Below are 20,938 nucleotides of genomic sequence, written 5' to 3'. Positions count from 1 at the left end.
GATATAATCTTTTCAGTAAACTTAAGAGTTGACATCTTTTCATGCTTTTATCAAGGTCTTGAGATTTGATGGCAAAGTAGAGGATTTTTTTTTTTTTTAAGATTTTATTTATTCATTTGACAGAGAGAGACAGCCAGTGAGAGAGGGAACACAAGCAGGGGGAGTGGGAGAGGAAGAAGCAGGCTCATAGCAGAAGAGCCTGATGTGGGGCTCGATCCCATAACGCCGGGATCACGCCCTGAGCCGAAGGCAGACGCTTAACCGCTGTGCCACTCAGGCGCCCCAAAGTAGAGGATTTTTTTAAATGGAATGAAATGAGACAAAAAAAGATTTTTCTTTTATTTGGTGTCAATTCTGTCTTGTTCTTTAGTTTATGAAGGGAAGACTAGGTTTCTTCTAGTAGAAGTCATTTAAAGAATAGGAAGTTTATTTTCAAATGCAGAGAGCCAGGCCCGACGCTGTTACCGTGTCGAAGGAAGCAACGAATGACTGAAGGGACAGTTCAGGCAGCGGCTGGAAGAGGTGCAGACAGTGGAAACCTCTGAACTGAAAGCTTGAAATGAGAGCATGAATTTACATGCTGACTCAACTCGGAAGAAGAGTATGTTTGGAAATACTGCCCACTTTCAGATATGATTATACAGAAAAATGAGAGACCAGAGGGAGGAAATACTATAAATCTGTCTCAATTATTATGATGTTTAGGGTTGTACTGGCATGTTGGCGTGGAGCCTGTATAATTTCTGAGAATTTTCCTTTTGGATTATGACTATCTATAAAACTTCATGATCATGTGGAAAGATTAAGATACATTATAGCGGGTATTAACCTACATTTCTGCCTCCCCCTCCCTTTTTTTTTTTTTTAGACTTGGGAAGATCCCCATCGAAAAGATAAGAGTACAGACTGCTGTGGAGATAATGATCCTATTGATGTTTGTGAAATAGGCTCAAAGGTTTGTTTTCTAGACATTCTAATATGTGTTCAAGTCTGTTCATGCCATGAAATTCCAGTTCTCTTCAAAAGGCTCCAGTTCTTCAGCTCCCCCGGAGTCTGGCCTATTGCTCCCTCTGATTCGAGTGCCTTTTTGTATCTCTCTTTCCTTCTCTTATGCTAGGGGTTGGTAAACTGCAGCCCACAGCAAGCGAAATATAGTGCACCACCCGTTTGTATCAGTAACACAGTTATGCCTGTTCACTTGTGTATTGTCTGTGGCTGCTTTTGTGCTGAAGTTGAGGAGTGGCAGCAGAGACCGTACCATCCACAAAGTCTAAAGTAACCACTGTCTGACTTCTTACAGAAAAAGTTTGCTGAGTCCTGTCTTCAGCTTCCTTGCCCATTATCCAGACAAGAAATTCAATACTGAGTAAAGCCAACTTGTACTCTTGTCTTTGTGTCTGCTTCCAGGTTGCCAAGACCTACTGGGGAAGAACAAAACCTGTGATTTCATAGGGTGCTGCTACTTACAGAATTCTTTGTGTTTTTGATCCACTTTTCTATTTTCTGTTGCATTTATTGCTAATATTTGTTGTTCCCTGCAGACATTCAACTCCTTACACTTTGTTCTCACTTAACAGCAGAACATTTTGTCTTTAAATTTTGTAGAACCCATAGGAACCCGCAGATAAGAGTTGCCTCATCTTTTCTTTTTGGACTACCAAACTACCTGGGTTTGCAAACGTTATTTCTTCCCTTTCTTGTCTTAGTGTGAGAACTGTCTTATGTAAGACCTGGGTTTCCACATGTGCTGTGGGTCCTGTCTCTTCCTGCCTCATGAGTGACTGTATTGTGTCATCCCTTCCCTCTTCTCTATTCACAGCTTCTTTCTTTATTGGCCTCCTCCCCTGTGCCTTCTTTCCCTTCACATGAAGACTCATAAAAAGAGTTTTCAACACTCATCTGCATCTCCCACTTTTCCACTTAATCTTCAACCTATTTCAAAATTGTTTCCATGCCCCCAGTGTTTCCGTGAAACTACTCTCACAGATGTCCCTGCTAACTTTCTCTTAGCCAGATCTCACATGCTTGTTTCCTGGCTTTGTCTAACTTGAACTCACCGTGGCATTTTCTACTGTTGGAACAGTCTCTTCACTTGACTTTGATTGTATCATAACTGTCTTGGTTGTGCTCTAATTCTGCTGCCTTCTTGGTTTCTTTTCAAGCTCCTTCTCTCTAATTCTTCAGTATTGTTTGGCTTGAGGCTTGTACCTTTGTCCAGCTCTTCTCTAATTGGATCTACCTTGATTTTTCTTCCCTGGGAACAGGTTTTTTAAAATTTTTTCCCAGTTTTGTTTTTGTCTTTGACCCAAATTCCTTCAACATTTAGGACTTTTTTTTTCTTTCAGTAATATTTATTGTTCAAGAAAATCGTAATTATATTATAGAAATAAAATCAAGCATAAACCTTCCCTCACAATTGTCCTATCCCAATAAATCGTATAGTTTTTATCTTTCTATGTTTCCTTCTTCTTGGGGTAAATATATAAACATTTTTATTTTGTTGGACATTTTTTCCAGTTTATTTTCTGTTATACAGTTAATATAGTTAAAGGTTTTCCTGCATATAGCTTTTCTTTTTTAATTTCTTTTGGGAGAACTGGATATGGGAGGCAGAGTTTCTAGAACGGCCTCTCGAAGGTGTCTGCCCTAATCCCTGGAATCTGTGAATATGGTAATATGTCACTGCCTTGGTTATTATTTTTTAGTATATTAGCTTACTTTAAAGTAGAATTATCCTGGATTTTCTGTGCAGATCTGGTGTAATTAAATGAGCCCTTAAAAGTAAGGAGCTTTCTCTTGCTATTGGCAGAAGAGGAACTCAGAGGTTCCAAGTGTGAGAAGTACTGATATGCCATTGCTGGTTTGAAGATGGAGAAGGGGGCATATGAAAAGGAATGCATTTGGCTTCTAGTTGCGGATCGCAGTCCCTAATTGACATCCAGCAAGTTAATGGGGACCTCAGTTCTACAACTACAAGGAACTGAATTTAAGTGGATTTATTTTTAGACCCTTCAGATCAGATCCCAGCCTGTGCAACACCTTGATTTTGGCCTTGTCAGGTAGTAAGCAGAGAATCTAGCCATGTTGTGCTTGGACTTCTAACCCATGGAAACTGTGAGATAATAAATTTACACTATTTTAAGCCTTTAGGTTTGTCATAGTTCATTACACTACAGTAGAAACACGGGATAACAGGCTTTAAGCAGTTTTACGTTCCATGGTTTTCTTGTATTGATTGGATCCCGCCGAAGTTTTACCTCATTAAAATTCAGAATCAATGTAGAACTTTTGTTGTAGGACCACTGTTACAGTCTGCTCGTACCAGACCCCGGAGAAGTTAGCAGTTGACAAGTACAAGCTGATAAACACATGTAGAGCCCAGAGAGAAAAAAATATTGTATGTATGGAAGACCTCTTGTGTTCTAGTTCATGTATGTGTCATAGCCTTTGCTCTTTACTTCAAGGAATAAGTGATATAATCTCCATTTCACTGTTGAGAAACCAAGTTCTAAAATACTGTGTGAAATAAGTTGCCTGATGTCACCTTTAGGAATGGTGGAGAAAGATTTCAGCTTCATAATATTTATGACTAAAAGTCCTGTCTTTTGAAATCTTTCCATACCAGCTAGAAGAGTTGGTAATAACCCTAGTCTGATTCTGCCTAAAACCTTTGAGGCACACCTACATTGTTTCAGAATCCCAACTCATTTTTCAGTGACAGACTCTGCTGGACATACAATTTCCTTGGAAGGTAGATTGATAGTTTTATAATGAAACTGGGAAAATAGGTTTCGTCTTGTAGCCAGTGCAGTTTATTCCTTTGATGAGACCTGAGGTAACAATTAGTAATAGGAAGTGAGTGTTAATCACCTTCAAGAACAGGTTGGTAGTTGTTGGTGTAGCGCTCCTTTCTTTGTGTCTGGCTGTGCGGAGAGTCCTTACGTCACCTGTAAGGAACATAATAGTAGAAAGCATACATAATAGTAGAAAGCATCTTTGAGCACTGTGTTGTAAATGAACGAAGGGGAGGGAGCAGAGTCCTGGAAGTTGGATAATAGAGTTAGAACCACATATATAGAAATCTTTAAGGTTGTTGAAATTCCTTGAGGGATTAGGTATTATTCACTTGGTGTCTAACACTATGTGTTCTGCGTACATTTGTTGAAGTGATTTAGAATAAATTGAATTGTAGAAGTTCATAGGAATTCTACCATTTGTTCTTCAGTATCTTATTCTAAGTTTCTGGTTTGCCTGAGAGTTTCCTTTCCAGTCTTTAAAGGTATTATAGCAAGACAGTGGTTTGTCTAATCGCCTTCTGTTGCTTGTGAGATCACAGAGCATGTATCATTCTGATGAAACTTGATAATCCCCAGACATGCTTCCTGGTTGCCCTTGTAACCGTAAACATCTCAAATCTGCTATTCCGTTGTATGAAATTTCAAAGTAAATTATTAATTTTTGTGAATAAAAATAAAACAATTTACAATGTGCTTTTTAAAACTATACATGATTCCTAAGAATTCTGATAAGACACCCCTGCCACCAGTCTTCTGCAGGGTCCTCAGTTGGAACTGTTGACATTTTGTATGGATAATTCTGTTATAGGGGACTGTCCTGTTCAATATCCCTGGGCTCTTCCCACTAGAGGCTAGTATTACCTCCCCATTTTTGACAATCAGAAATGTCTCCAGACATTGCCACATAGTCTCTAGAGGGCAAAATTGCCTCCGGTGGAGAGCCACTGATCTCGTTTATCATTGAGTCAACCAGTGTGGCCAGCCTTACACTGGTAATTATGTGATAACTTCAGATTTGAGCATTTTTGTTTTATAAAAGATCTCCTGGCATGAGGTGTAAGTTTCCCCAGTAAGACTGGAAACCTTTGAGAACAGGGATTCTTTCTTTTTATACACATAGTGTTTAATATAGTGATGGGTATTTAATAGAGCTTAAACATGTGAGTCTGGTTAATATAATTGTGCATATTTCCCTAAAAGTGAGATTTTGGTTTACTTTATAAAGTCACACTAATCTTTTGTGCCATTAGTTGTAACTAGTTATAAATTCATGTAGACTTATATTAAGATTTTAGATTCATTTTGCAAATGTTCTGAAAGGATTTATTTGACTTTAAGGTTTCAGATCCGGTTTTTTTCCTCTCAAATTTCAAGACACAAAAGTGACTTTCTTTTGCATACCTTGCTTTCCAAATGTAAAGCTGCATTTTGAGGCATGAAGGAATTTGTTCTGAAGCATGTGTTCAAATTTTAGCTTGCAGTGAAATTCTGTAGAGCAAACCAAACCTTTAAAAATAAAAGGATATAGAAAGAATGCATGTACGGGCGCCTGGGTAGCGCAGTCCTTAAGCGTCTGCCTTCGGCTCAGGGCGTGATCCTGGTGTTATGGGATCGAGCCCCACATCAGGCTCCTCCGCTATGAGCCTGCTTCTTCCTCTCCCACTCCCCCTGCTTGTGTTCCCTCTCTCGCTGGCTGTCTCTCTGTCACATAAATAAATAAAATTGTTGAAAAAAAAAAAAAGAATGCATGCATATAAACTTGTCATTGGCAGCTTGAGGGAACCACTGAAATAACTTTAACACGTGGAACATCTGCCTCCACATCATGCAATTTCTTGGTTTCCTTCAAAATCTTTTTAAAGCATTTTGTGAAACCTGTGTTATCTGTATTTTTAACATGTTAATTCTTTCACTGTCATTCATTATCTTCTTAAGCCTGTATTCTAATATGTTAAAAATTTACTTTTCACTAGTAACTGGTAAATGTGATTTGCAAAAAAGCAATTTAGAAGGATTCTCAGGTTTCTTTTTTATTCTCAAGTAGCAAAAGTGAGGTTTATACTGTGTAATGATATACATGGGTTTATTTTCTGTTTAGTATGAATTTCTAGGCCTAGTACATTAAATTGCAAGACCTATAAATAACTTCAGTTTCCAAAAAGGGATCAAGAAATTTAATTCTAAAAGGGATATCATAAAAAGCTTTATGACTGTTTTTACATCATCTTTAATTATTAAAGCTTTATTAGATTTCAGTCTATAGTGCCTTTAATCTTTCACATGGGTTTTTATGATGTATGAGTAAATTTCTCCAAAACCTTGCAAATGCTGAATTTCTCTTCTCTTTAAAGGTTCTTTCTTGTGGAGAGGTTATTCATGTGAAGATCCTTGGAATTTTGGCTCTTATTGATCAGGGTGAAACAGATTGGAAAATAATTGCTATCAATGTGAATGATCCCGAAGCCTCAAAGTTTCATGGTAAGTCTGTAACTTTCCAGAAATAGAAGAAAATCAGTGTGTCATTAGAATTCTTAGAATTTAAAGAGGGCTCATCTAAAAGACAATGTGTGTATTTGGGAGTTAAATTTATGTGTTTTATTTTTTTATTCTCTCTCCAGCCACAGAATATAAAGGGCAGTCTATTATGATTGTGTCTGAGTTGTGTCATATTGCTAGGAAGAACAAAAGAGAGAAAAAGGTATAGGCAGACAGGTGGTACTTCAGACTAAGAAAGTACATACTACGGGTTGCCTTTCTCCTTCCCTCTATCCCCTCCTTTTTTTTTTTTTTTTTTTTTTTTCCTTAAATCTCTCTTTTGTTCATTTGGGTAACAGGAGGAAAACTAAGGGAGAAATGTTTGTCAGGGACATAGCTGTTTCTATACCTAGTTTTTGTTCTGTGTTGCAAAAATGGGGGGAAACATAACTGCTCTTTGACAAAATTCTGATGTCCCAGAAATAGCTTGGTATGATAAAGAGTTGACTTTCTTTGAAATTGGACAGGCCTCAGTTTGAGTTCTGTGCTACCTCCTACCTGAGTGACTTTGGGTAGATCATTTAACCTTTCTCAGTTTCAGTTTGGTCACCTGTAAAGGGAGACAGTTACACCTGCTTGTGAGCTTGTTGACAGTAAGAGATGATTTACTTAAAGCATCTGTCACATACATATGGCCACTATGATTATTCTTTGACTATTTTCCCCCCTATTTAACCTTTTTTCTTTCAGTTTCATTCTTTTTCAGGTTCCTGGTTCCCTCTAGACCTCAGTTCTTATCTGGAAAATATATCATTTCTGAATTGACTGAGACTCACACTTATGTGTTAACCTCTCTTAATTTATGTGCATTTAAAACCTCTTCTTGCACATGGGACAGCCAGAGATTTTATGGCATTCTTGCATGTAATTGAGAAAAGAAAGGGTCTGATAAGGTGAAGTACAAGTAACCTCAGGGGCAAAACTAAAGCTAAAAACTACAATTAAAATATGAGACTTGAGTCCATAACCATATATATTTCTTTTGTCTTATTATTTTACCCTTGGTTTCTTTATTATCATATTTCTCATATATACATATGTAAGAAGAGTAAAATACACAGTTAAAATTTTTTTAATGTGTTAACTGCTCCTCAGATGAGAACTGATAATATAAAGGTGCAACAGCCAGCCGAAGCAAATCCGCTAACTAGTTGATTTGTGATGTGACACACTGAAATCATGGAACTCTGCTAAGGGATTCCCCCTTTAAACCGGAAAGGCCGAAAGCCTGGATGAAACTGTTTCTTAGGTGGGATACACTATTCTTTAGCCCAGTCCTGTTGGAGATGTGATTTAATGTTTTAAACTCTCCCCGTATGCGAAGCATTGGTACCTGTTCTAGTGCATATTATTCTTCTTAATCTGAAAGGTGCTGCAAGGATTTAAATAACTTGTGCAAGTTTGCACGTCCATTAAATAGTAGAACTATGATTCGAACTCATTTCTGTCTGATCATAAAGTCGTTTGTCCACCTAGAGTACTGTACTGAGCAATTCATACCTGATTATAGTAATAGTGCTTTTTGTAACTAGCAGGATTGAAACCACATTACATAAGGCTAAGTACCTTAACTCCTTCTTAGTCTTCTAAGGGTTAGAATGAAAAATTTTAACTCTCTTTTGACTTTAATTCTGCTCGTATCCTGAGGAGATGACTTTGCACTTTGGCATCTTCTAAATTCTTTTGGTGTACGCTTGTACAAAAAGACACGCGGAAATACTGAAACTTAGGTTGAGGTGACATCAGACTAGAATAATTACAACAAGAACTTGTTTTGAAAGAAAAAAGGGACTTTTTTCCCATTCCACTAGAAGGAACGTGTATCTTTATCATGAAAAATAACAACAGTGCTTCTTCAGGATACCTAAAATTAAAAGATTAGATGAGTGCTATTGACATATTTTGCTCTGAAATGGTATGCTGACATTTGTTTTGTATTTATTTCCTGAATGAGTAAGGTATTTAGAGGGAAAATGGATATTATTTACTTTAAGGATATTTGTATATTGTTCACTCTGGGTAGTACCTGGAGTAATAACTCTCATATATCTAGATTTTGTAAAGTAAGTTTTTTAAGAGTTGTAAGTGTTTTCTTACTTCTCATGCCTTTTACCTTCACATTATTGTAATATATTCTACATATCTTTATTGAATTTTCTTTTCTCTTATTTTACAGTGACCCAAGGAAAAAATGGATGTAGGTACAAAGTAAAGGGCTGAAAAAATTATAATAAGTATTTTTTTTAAAATCATGAATCATGGAATACCGGATGACCCTACATCGGAGCCTTTATTTTTAATTTAAATTCGAGTTTTGATTTATGTTTACTGTCTCGAGCATCGTCCAGCTGTTCTCGCAACGATTTCAGACAAAAGACAGAGTTTTTGTTGTCCTGTTGCTTAAACAAATGTTAATGGACAGAAGTCATTCTTAATCTTAGCTTTTTTCTTCACTGCTTAGCCTGGTGGTGTCTGCGTTTTCATTAGCACCTACTAAAGGCAGGGGAGGTTGGAGGGGATGAGAATGGAGAGATGCTCAGGAATCGCAGTGGTTGAAAGATTTTGTGAAGAAATTTTTTAGAAGATCAGTTTATATGATTTGATTATACTATTGAATGGCTTTCTCTTATAATAATTAGTTATCTTCTCAAGGTACCTAACTTATAATTCAGTAGGAGCTTAAGTATTATAAGCACGTACCTTATTTTATATGATGTTGCAGGTTAAAAATAGAAGCTTGGCAGGGGAGAGGGGACCTTAGAAATAAAGGAATCATTTCTTGATTTTGAGATTAGATGACATGCCTATTGTAACAACCTATGATTTTATTACAGTAAGATGAAAATGTATATTTGGATTTGTATGATTAAATAAATGTTAGCTAACAATATTTGCTAACAGATATTAAAAACTTATTGCTGTTCTGTCTCTACTGTACATCTTTGAAAATTAACAATATTTAATCTTAAATTTGGCAACATTTAAAAATTTTATTATGTGTCCCTTTTAAAATCACAAAAAGGATTATGGATGCTATTTTTAATTATAAAAATAATCATATACTTGAAAATAAAAACTCAGAAGTATAAAAGAAAGGTATATGAAATAAAAAGTAAAATTCTCCTTTCCACTTCTCATCCACTTCTTCCCTGTGTTTTTAGTTCTCCTGAGTGGTTGCTTCTCTACTCGAAGCATTGTGCTTACACCTCGCTTTCTTAATTTATGTTTTTCCCCTTTTGACTCAGGTTGCTGCTTTGAAACCCAAAGGAATTTAACTGCTTAAACATTTAAATCTTGTACTGTGTTTCGTCTTCGATTATCTTAGTAACTCTAAGTTTTACCCTTAGAGCTGTATTTATTGCTTCATCAGTTTGGAACAGTAACTTGTGGTTGCCAGTATACAACTAGGGCATCGAGGTTTCTGTGTTACTTCTATGTGCTTTGCAGACCAGCTTCTCTGAACTGTACGTTGGCTATGTATGTCTAAATTTATAATGTTTAAACTCTGTTCTTTAACTCTTTTTTATGTTTGATCTCTTGAATCTGAAAATTGAAAAATAACAACTAGCATTTACAGTCTTTATGTGAATATTAGTTTCCTCCTTTATCATACTTTTTATTGAAAGACCAGTTATGGACACAAGAGAACAGCTTGCTGCACAGCGATCATTATGGGGTTTCTTGTCACTGCCCTGGGTTAATAGTTCTGTTTTTTCTTAGATTCTTTCATGTCCTCTTTTGTTTTCCATTTTCATTGTTGGCTGGTATACGTTTCCCAAAATTTTTTACAGAAAACGCATGGGAGAATGAGTTGGAGTCCATACATGTCGGAAATGTCTTTCTTTCTTTCTTTCTTTTTTTTTTTTTTTTTGGTCACCTTCTCCTTAAATAACTTTAAGATATATAATGCAGTAACTTGAAATATAAATTAGTGTGTATGAATTGATATTTTTAATCACCAAGGAGTAAGTGATTTTATAACAGTTTAAACATTTGTTATCTACACTTGGCATTTTATTAGATGGATCAACAGAAGGAAAGGTTAAAATCATGTAGGAATGAGTAGCTATCTGGAATTTTTTTTAATTCTGTAGTTTTCTGAGGACGTGTGTAATACAGAAATTTATAGAGAATTTTTTATTACTTTTACACATTTTCATTGTTAGACATTTAAAAAAATCAATCCCTCTTGCTAATTTCCACTACCTTAAGAAAAAGAAGCTGTTTTTGACATGATCAGTACCTATTTTTTCTTTTTGAAAACAGAGAAGTCTGTTTTAATTTATAGACAATATGTCCATCTATATTTTCATATGTATTTTTAAAATTAATTTGTTTTTTGCTATATTAATTCATTTAATTATGATTCTGCAAGCTCGTTTTAGGGTTAATTATGAAATAACTTTTTGATCCAAATGAATATATGTACAGACTTGGTAGACTGTAATATCCTGTTTTAATATTTATAGTTTTTAACTCTGACATGACTAACCAAAACTAGCCATTGCATCAGAGAACATGTGTCAGTTAGAAAGAAGCTGTGGTTGCTGGCTGTATTTCTGTAAGTTTAATCTTATTATTTAAATCTTCCAAGTTTTGCCTTCTGAAACTGGAGTAGCCACTTACAAATCTAAAAATAGTCTAAATAACATTTAAAAACTAATTCTTTATACTCCCTGATAAAAAATCAGTCACTTTGGCTGGTCCATTAACACCTGAAGAGTGCTAAGATCATTTAATACACTAATTAGGTTCCAGGCTTTAATGCTCTTAATTGCCTGAAAGAGTTAATAAGACTCCCAGGGCTCCTAAATTGTTATTAGAGAATGCCTTGGCCATTAGGGATAATAGAGCTTGGTTATGAAATAAACAAGTTCAGAGCTTTTTAAGAAGATTGAAATGCTAGGACATGTGTAATTTCTCCTTTGGTTAAATTAACCACCTTCTATAATGTAGAGCTTTACATATTCTCCAAACAGATGTTTGAACCTCTTCAGACCTGCGAGTGATGCCTAAGGACCTTATGTCAGGTGAAGTAACATAATAGGAGGTAATTTAGGCCTAGAAGCCACTTCAACTTTTGGAGTGTTAAATAAATGAAAACTATTGTCTGTTGTCCTCTTTTTAAATGTTGCTTATGCAGTGATATTGCAGTTTTATAAAATGAAAAATTGGAAAACAAAAATTGAAATCAGAACAAGTGTATTGATGTAGATACATTCTGGAATGAATAAATTGCATGAGTAAAAAAGGGATTATTGAAAATGAGGTGGTTGGGAATTTTTCAAAGGCTGGCATTGTACTTAGAATTATCATAATTTATATGTATTTGATATACGTAGAGTTTCAACTTAAATTTAGAGAAATTTAAAAGTCAAATAAAACAACATAGTTCTCTTTATGTCTTTCAAGAGAGTAATAAACATGTGAAAACCAAATCTGTTTGGCTCAAATTTTCATTGGCTAAATGAACATCTAGTGTCCCTGCAATTATTATTTTAAAAATAAGCAAATTAACATGGTGTTTGATTTCCTTACTTCCTAAAACACAACTTAATACTGTTATTTAGGGGGGAAAAATAGAAAATAGCATAGAAATCTTAAAGCAAAATATTTGTGTTAACCTTTATAACCAGATAGAATAGAGTTCAGCTTGCTTTTCTGTGCATGTACTCTCTGGCACAGAAAGGGGCTGGCATGTTACCACTGTCATCCCAAAAGCTCTAATATTTCTGCAACAATTCCTGCACGTGTAGTAACTATGCTGCGTGCTTCTTTTGGAATATCTGTTTAATGTTTACACAGGCTCAAGCAAAATGTGTTAGTGTCCTCCCCCCCCCCCTTTTTTTCAGATATAGAAACTGAGTCACTGCGGTGGAATGTGGGGGGTTGGTTAGTAACTTGTCTAAAGTCATATAGGGAGCCACTGGAATCCAGTTGGGCTCCAGAGCTCATGCTGTTCACTGCATCCCACCACCCCTCTGAAAAGTACTGGGGTAGTCGAATGTATCTGTGGCCTTTGGACAGTGTTGCTTTCTGGGAGTACTGACCAGTTGCTCTTAAATAAGTTCGGCATCAGTGGGATACTTATGATTAGTGGTCCCAATAAAAAGATGGCTTTTTTGATCTTCATTCCTTTGATTTCATTAATTGGTATACCTTAATAGGCTTGGGTGTGTAAGAATGGGGTGTGGGAGGAGGCAGTTTGAGGAACAGGGAGGATTTGAGTGAAAAGTACTATAATTAAGAATAGATTAAGTTACTAGGAATCTCTTACTTCTTTTTGAAACCTTGATCTCTTCCAGTGCTTTTTAGGTTTCAGTCATATTCCTGTGATGTGGTGAAGAATAGGGGAGCCCTAAATTCTAAAATCCTCTCGTGTGAGTTACTGACCTTGGAAACATCATGTGACTTCTGGAAGCTTTAGTCTCTTCATCTCTAAAGGTGCAGGGTTGGTCCTCTAATGGGAAACACCCTAGGGATCATTCACCAATCTCTAAATTTTGGTTCTAGGAAATATTTTTAGTTCATTATTTTCAGCCTTCTTTTGTTTTGTTTTTTTAAAGATTTTATTTATTTGACAGAGAGAGACCACACAAATGGGGGCGCAGCAGGCAAAGGGAGAAGCAGACTCCCTCCTGAGCAGGGAGCCCGATGTGGGGCTCGATCCCAGGACCCTGGGATCATGACCTGAGCTGAACACAGACGCTTAACCGACTGAGCCACCCAGGCGCCCCTTCAGCCTTCTTTTTAAAGTACAGACACCTAAATAAATTATTTTCAAAGATAATGCTGAAGGAAACCATTTAAATTAAAGGATTACAGCTAGATTTCTTGGGGACGTTGGCACTTTTTTTTTTTGAAGATTTTATTTGTTCGTTTGAGAGAAAGAGCATGCATGCACAAGCAAGGGTGGGGGGCAGAGGGAGAGGGAGAAGCAGACTCCCCACTGAGCAGGGAGCTTTAATCCCAGGACCCTGAGATCAGGACCTGAGCCAGAGGCAGACACTTAACCCACTGGGCCACCCAGGTGCCTGGCACATCTTACTCGAGAGTAGATTTTAGACGATGGAGCTGGAACTTCATTGGAGGTCTTGCCAACCCAAAGCCTGAGTATTTGGCCACTTTGTTATATGCTTCAAATTAAAATTAGATTAGAAAAATATTTTAATTTCTCCTATGTACAAGGCACCTGGATGGTTTTTATTTTACTGCTCATATAAAGTTTCTTGTGAAATGGCAATGAATATATTTTCGGGGAAAAAAATCTACCAGTTCTTTTCCAAGAGGTTTTTTTGATACAATGCAAATAGGCCTCTGTGTAGAATTGCCTTGTTTGGTATTACTTATTTTGATGTGTGTTAATTTCTGTTGTTTTTCATGATATTAATATATATATATATTCTAATACAGGTGTTGGTAAGAGTCGAATTGATAGAAAAGGGTAATGGAGAAGGAAAGGTCAACAAAGTGAGGGTTACTGCCCCTGTCTGTGTACTATTAAGCATAGATGTGTAGAGCAGCGTGAGAAGCAAAATCTTCTAGGAATCTGAGTAACCAGAAACTATTCCAACTATTAATTCACTGAGTTAGAGCCTCTATTTGTGATGCAGAAAATACAGTGCGTGTTATGGAACGGAACCGTTGTTTCTTGTGAATGTTTATAAGATATCATTAGAAACATATGTTCTTGCTTCCCAAATTTTGTTTAGAGGCCAGTTGTGCACATATTTAGCTCTAGTATTGGAGTGAGAGCTTTGTGCCTTTGCAACATTTCCTTTGGTAAAGTCCCATAGAATTGGAAACTGTTTTTCCCCTCCTTTTTTAAATTTTTTAAAATCCGCTCTGGACAAAATTTCAAGCATGTGACCATTTCCTAGTGTTTTTTCTTTTAAATAATGTGAAGCAAAGAGATAATGGCATTACATTTATGTTACTGGTTTTTATCTAAAAATAAAAACAAAAAATCCTCAGCTGATTATGTGCTTCTCTCCCTTCATGTTATGGTTTGGTGGAGGTAATCCAGATAAAAACAGCATTTTAATTTTTTTTCCCAGATGTTTTTCATGGAAGTACAGGTGGTTCTCAGTTTGGGGATGTGGATAGGAAGAAAGAAATGTGCATCTGTATAGTCTGATAAAGTTCCGTGGGCGATTGTGATAGATTTATCCAAGTTGAGAATCATTCTATTAGCTTATCCTCTGCTGGTTGGATATTTAAGTCTTGAATCTAGAATAATTGATAATAGGTTGATATACATTTAAGTAGGAGATGTAATCACCTAATCAAATTTGAGGATATCCCTCCCCCACCACACACTCACCTACAGGTGTCACCCCATATTTAAAGCTATTATATTGCAGTTACTCTGTATCCTTTGAAATCCTGAGCAAATTTTGTAACCCCAATATCCTACTTTATATGAAGGAAATAAATAATACCTAATTTACAAATTTTGAAGTTTCAATGACATATTATTACCGAGCATTTAAAAAATTTGCTTTGCCAATCTGATAGATGAAAAATGGTATCTTGATTTAATTTTGCATTATTCTACTTAAAGCTGGGATAGTGTCTTTCTCATATTTATTGGCTTTTTGTATCTTCCTTTCTGTGAATTGCCTATGCATTGGTCACCATTTTTCTATTGAGTTGATATATTCTTTTGATATACGGAGATTGCTTGGATATTTTGGAAGTTAATGCTTTATTATTTAGGTTGCAAATATTTCCTTCCCATCTGCAGAGAAACAGTTGCCTTTTGGCCTCTGCCTTTAGATATTTCAGTTTTGATGTATTCCATTGTATCCATCATTTTTATACATAACTTTAACATTTTGATTCTTGTTTAAGAATTTCTTACTCCGTAGGCAGAAAGATGTTTTTCTTTTTATTTCCTTTTTGTTCTTTTGTATTTTAATTTTTTTGCAATTGGATCTTTAATGTATGTGGAATATATCTTATTTTTTCCATATGTACAATTTTCCCATCATCACTTAACAGAAAAATCTGTTCTCTTCCCATTGTTTTGAAATGTCTCCTTTATCATGTGTTGTGTTCTTATTTATACAAAGAGTCTGTTTCTGAATTCTGTTTAGTGTCGGTGATCTATTCCTGAGCTAGTGCCGTATTATTTTAATTACTGTAGCCTCATAATAAAACATTTATAAGACAGACTTTCTCCTTTTGTTCTACTTTTTCAAACTTGTTTGTTTTGGTTTTTCTTACACTTTATTCTTCTGTGCAAATTTTGGGATCAAATTGTCAAGGATTTCTGCTATCATTAAAATATTAAATGTTTGCATCAATGAATATATTTATATTGTGCCATTTATTCAGGCTTTCTGATATTTCTTTTAGTAAAGTAGTTGTAGATTACTGTGAAGATCTTGTTATATTTTATGTTAGGTTTGAGTCTAAGTGTTTAATACTAACATTTCCATTACAAAGCTTGGTACAGCGCCTGGCATGTTATAGGTGCTCAATAATTTTTTAAAATTGATGAATAAGTGAATGAATGCATGTAGTTATTTATAAATAAAAAGATGAGTGTATTGAGCAAAGTCTGAAAATAACTCCAAAATAGGTGAATTTTCACTTATTTTAAAGGGAGAAAATATTTATTCTTAAATTTCTGGCATTTTTAGCAGGTACAGTTTTATTTCTTTAAAGTCATGTGTACATTTCTATACATGTACATATGTAGTCTTTGCTTACTGCTTTGGAGACTCACGTGTTTTGTCTATATCAGTACAGTTTATTCCGTTTGATTGCTGAGTAGTGTTCCATTGTACAGATATACAACAGTTTATTCATCTCCTTGATGGAAATTTGGGTGCCGGTTTTGGGCTAATACGAATAAAGTTGCTATGAACATTTAAATACAAGTCTTCGTGTGAGCATATGTTTTCACTTCTCTTAGGGAAATACCTAGGAATAGGGTTACTGGGTCAGATGATAATTATATGTTTAACATGGTGAGAAACTGTTAAATTGTTTACCCAAGTGGCTGTATCATTTTGCACTTCTACCAGCAGTTGTATGAGAGGTCATTTCTCCCAGAACCTCTGTCCATTCTTTGTCTTAGATAATAAAATATCTTTTAAAGAAACTAGAAGAAACACACACACACGTATGTTTTTACATTTACCCACATATTTGCCTTGTCCACACCCATATATTTTGTTACAGAAAATAAAAAGAAGCTGAAGATCTGTAGTTTCCGTTGGGTGTCATTTACCTTCAGCTTGAAGACTTCAGCGTTTTTTTGTAGTGCAGTTCTGCCAGTGATGCATTCTCTCCATTTCAGTGATCTGATATTGTCTTTTCTTGCCTTTGTTTTGGAAGTGTAGTTTCACTGGATGTAGAATTTTGAGTTAAAGGGATTTTTATAAAGATGTTCCATTTTCTTTTGGTCACCACTGTTTCTGATGAGAAATCAACAGTTAATGGATTGTTACCCAGTATATAATATAATGTTTTTCTCAGACTATTTTAAAGATTTTTTCCTATGTTTGGATTTCGGCAGTTTTTCTGTGGTGTGCTAAAGTGTCCTTTCCTTTCTATTTATCCTGTTTAGGGTATATTGAACTTTGCAGATCTGCAAGTTCATGTTTTTACCCCATTCTCTCACCTTCATTCTGAGACTTCTAATAACGCATATTTCAGACTACTTTTTATTGTCTCATGGGTCACTAAAGCGCTCTTTACATCTTTACAGTCTTTATTCCTTACTGTTCTTCAGACAGGATACTTTCTGTTGTTTTTGTCTTCTACTTCTGTGTTTTGTTTTTGTTTTTTGCCACACCAAAGTTTTGCTATTAAACCCATCTGATTTTTCATTTCATATACTCCCGCATTTGGTTCTTTTTTCTGTTAGTTTTGTAGTTTTTCCTCCTTAACTGAAATTTCCACATGTTCAATGCTTCATAATCATATTTTTTTGAAAGTCCTTGACCATATTTGTAATAAGTACTTTAAAATCCTCATTTGCATGGGTTATCTCAGGATTGGTTTCTGTTGGCTGTTTTTTCTCTTGATTAGGAGTCCCAGAAATATTCTAGTATGTGCAATAAATCATATGGTCATTTTGCTTTTACCTGACAGGTATTTTTGTTTTATATTGAGTCTTCAGGGTGCTTCTTTTGTTTTGGTTTTCTATTTTTATGTTTTCTGTCTTGGTGTAGGTTAACCTGAGGGAGTTTGTTGAAACATGAATTCACTGCCTCATCTTTGTCAGAGGTTTGTGTTTTCTGTAATGAGAAATGCTTCAGATAGTTGGGCATTGTTTTTAATTGATGATTTGGTTAATGTACTTGAACTGAGTGAGTCTCACTTTAGAAATAAAGGAATTTTATTTATATATTTCCTCTCTGTTCCAGATGTTTTAAAAAATGGTTGTATAGATTTAACGTAAACATGATAGAAATGAGAAAACTTTATAGGAACTAAACTGCAGTAATACTAGAAATAAAGGTAAATGTGATAAGAAATTAATTACAAATTCATTTGAGGCCTCACCTTTATCATAAGAAGTATGTTTATAGAAAAATGTTAGGATTAAGTATGCCTGCGTGTATGTGTATGTATGTTCAGATGCCTTTTATGTTATTTTTAGTGCTTATTTACAGTGTTTATATCAATGCCTAGCTTCTTCGATTTCTCAGAGTCATACATGTTAGACATAAAATAACTGCCAGTATTAATGAAAATATGTTCAATAATTTTCTGAGTTATTAATTCATATTTATTTATTTATTTTTGAGCATGTAAGGCTCTAGGTTTGCCTGTGAATCTAACTGTGTCTACATTCTGTGAAAAAGACTTTAGGGGATTGGAAGGATGATAATTAATAGTTCTTAAGAATTATCCCTTATTTTTTTATTAAATGATTTTTAATATGTTATCTTATTTAATCCTCACAACAACCTTGATTTTCTCCATTTTCTGTTTGGGGAAACTCATGAACTAATGTATTTTCTGAAGATGACGCACTCTGTGAATGCCGGAACTGGAGTTTGAACTTAGTGCCGTCTGATTCCAAATGGGATGTTTTTCCTAATTTACCTTATTTCTTCTTATAAACTTTGAGTCTTCTTATTTTCATTATTTTCTGGATATTTTTAAGAGTTTTTATTTCCTTTTGGACCAAAAAAGGTTTTCATTAAGTAAATAACAAAGGGTATATTTTTCTTTTTTTGTTTTCAGTATCCAATTTTTAATTATACAAAAAGTTGAGGGGACTGGATGTGGTTCTTTTCTGGCAGGCAAGAGAGTTATTTAAAATTTTTTATTGTTGGTCTTTAGATTTATTGTATTTGCTTACTTAGTGTGTAGTCCTCATTTTCTAATGCTTCAAATTTCTTTATGTTCTGCTTTTAATACATAATTTAATACATCATCATTTTTAAAGTTCATTATTGCTTTAATATTTCTCTAGATTAAAAAGATCTCATACTTCAGGTATTTCTCATTCTTGATGAGCTGTCTTTATGAAATGAAGCTTATCAGCTCAGTTTTTTTTACCTCTTTTATATCTTATTTCTGAAATCTGGATAAAATTGAAGTCTAGGCAAGGACGTGTGACTAGAAACTCCCCTTTGTGTGAGAGTGTATTTTTAATTAAAAAAAAAAACAGGAGAAACTTCAATTCACAAATCACTTTTTTTTCCTTTTTGCTTAGTAGATCACAATTTGAGACATTCTTCTAGGTTTTAGAAACAAGTGAATTGGTCTATACTGAAAAGAAACCGAATTACATGAAACGTATACCAGTGTCTCTGATGAAGGAAAACAATAAGTCACAAAAATTGCTTTTAAAAAAATGTGAAGTGTTATGATCCTCTAATGTCTATAGAGAGAGAATGATGGGTTTTGACTAAGATATTTTAGATTACTTTCTTTGCTCTTATAAATTCCTAAATCAAAATTAGTTAAGAAAAACTAAATTAAACTGGAGAGGGCTGAACTTGGAAAAGCCAAATTGAGCTTTAAAATTTATTATTATGGTGCATCATCATTTTCTGTTTTGCCTTATAGCTAGCATTTAATAAAGAAAATTATAAATATTCCAATGGATTTACGTAGAACTGTGATTATTTATAAATTATGTATGTTTAGTTTTAATATAAAAGTTCTCTTAAGGAAACTCCATATAATCTTTGTTAATTAAGCTTTGAAGTTTGGAAACAGCTTTGTTATAAAGTAAATAATGGCTGTATACTACTTGTAGAAAGATGACACCTTTTATGAAGCTTTAGGAAAAAACTAGGGTGATAAATATTTAGGTGACTGCTTTTAATTGTATTATAATTTAAATTGTTACTTAATGTTGCCAGTTATTTTTAGTTCTTTGATACTGTAAATTTTATGTAAGTCTGATCTTTACTGGTTTTGTTTTTAATTTTTTTCTTTCATTGGTAATTCCTCTCAGTTCTGTTTTCTAAAAATACCCCAAATTGACCATTTGTTACCACCGCATGCGACTACCATTTATCTAGGCCCTCATCATATTTTATCTGTAGGGATTTTCTCTGTAGCTTGTTGCTTGATTTCCTTCTTCTGCTTCTTCCTCTACACAGTCTTTTATCTACACAGCAAAAAAAGCAGTCTTCCTAAAACCCGTACTCCTCAGCCCAGAACCCTCTAATGGCTTCGCATCTCACAGTAAAAGGACGGCCCTCAGAATCCTTGGTGACCGGCCTGTGGCTGCTTTTCTCATTTCATCTCCTAATACTCTTTCTTCACTCTGCTCTAAACACAGGGCTTTCTTACTGTCTTCCTTAAACATTTTAAGCACACTCCTACTTCAGAATATTGGCACTTCCTATCCTCCTCTCAGGACTCCTCCTCTTCTAGATATTTGAATGAGTTATTCCTACACTTCATCCAAGAATTTGCTCAGATACATTTTATCAGAGGCTGTCCCTGACCTTTCATATTTAAAATCCTCTTTCCTCGCTTGCAAAGCTAGATACATAATTGTAGATTTTTATGTCTTTTTCTCATCTTTAACTGTATTTTTACTCAGGCCTAATTTGACAACAGATATTTTTAGCAACATGTTTTATTGAATTCTTTCAAAATACTCAAATTACTTTTGCAGAAACACAATCTTTTTTGTACTGGTAAAATCATTGCCTTATATAATATTTTAGTAATTCTGATGATTATAACTACTGATACAGTTGGCATAAATGTTTTGGGAATAAACACACCTGATGCGTGATAAAGCTAACACTTAGCTGGTACAAGCAACGTGTGGACTTGATTCCAGATTGTCTGCCAGACTCAACGTACATACCACTGCGGACATCAGAATATTTTACAGAAGTGGGGGCGCCTGGGTGGCATAGCGGTTAAGCGTCTGCCTTTGGCTCAGGGCGTGGTCCCGGCGTTACGGGATCGAGCCCCACATCAGGCTCTTCTGCTATGAGCCTGCTTCTTCCTCTCCCACTCCCCCTGCTTGTGTTCCCTCTCTCGCTGGCTGTCTCTATCTCTGTCAGATAAATAAATAAAATCTTTAAAAAAAAAAAATATTTTACAGAAGTGGAACATCTTGGTCAGGCATCCAGGGAGTTGATCAAGTAGATCTCAGTTAAAAGAGT

The 20,938-nt window shown here is 35.0% G+C and overlaps 1 protein-coding gene across 2 annotated transcripts in view; it reads left to right on the top strand.

Moving 5' to 3' along the window:
* PPA2 (inorganic pyrophosphatase 2) overlaps window positions 1-20,938 on the top strand; it is an 80,410-nt gene that overhangs the window by 29,741 nt on the left and 29,731 nt on the right. For both annotated transcript variants that reach the window (XM_040626206.1, XM_040626205.1), the window contains 2 exons: window positions 869-955; window positions 6,149-6,275. In XM_040626206.1, coding sequence (XP_040482140.1) covers window positions 869-955; window positions 6,149-6,275 — 214 coding nt within the window. The remainder of the gene's footprint in view (window positions 1-868; window positions 956-6,148; window positions 6,276-20,938) is intronic.

The sequence above is a fragment of the Ursus maritimus genome, unplaced genomic scaffold (assembly GCF_017311325.1).
Source record: "Ursus maritimus isolate PB19 unplaced genomic scaffold, ASM1731132v1 scaffold_11, whole genome shotgun sequence".
Taxonomy (NCBI): Eukaryota; Metazoa; Chordata; class Mammalia; order Carnivora; family Ursidae; genus Ursus; species Ursus maritimus.
This window is presented reverse-complemented; position numbering and strand designations above follow the sequence as displayed.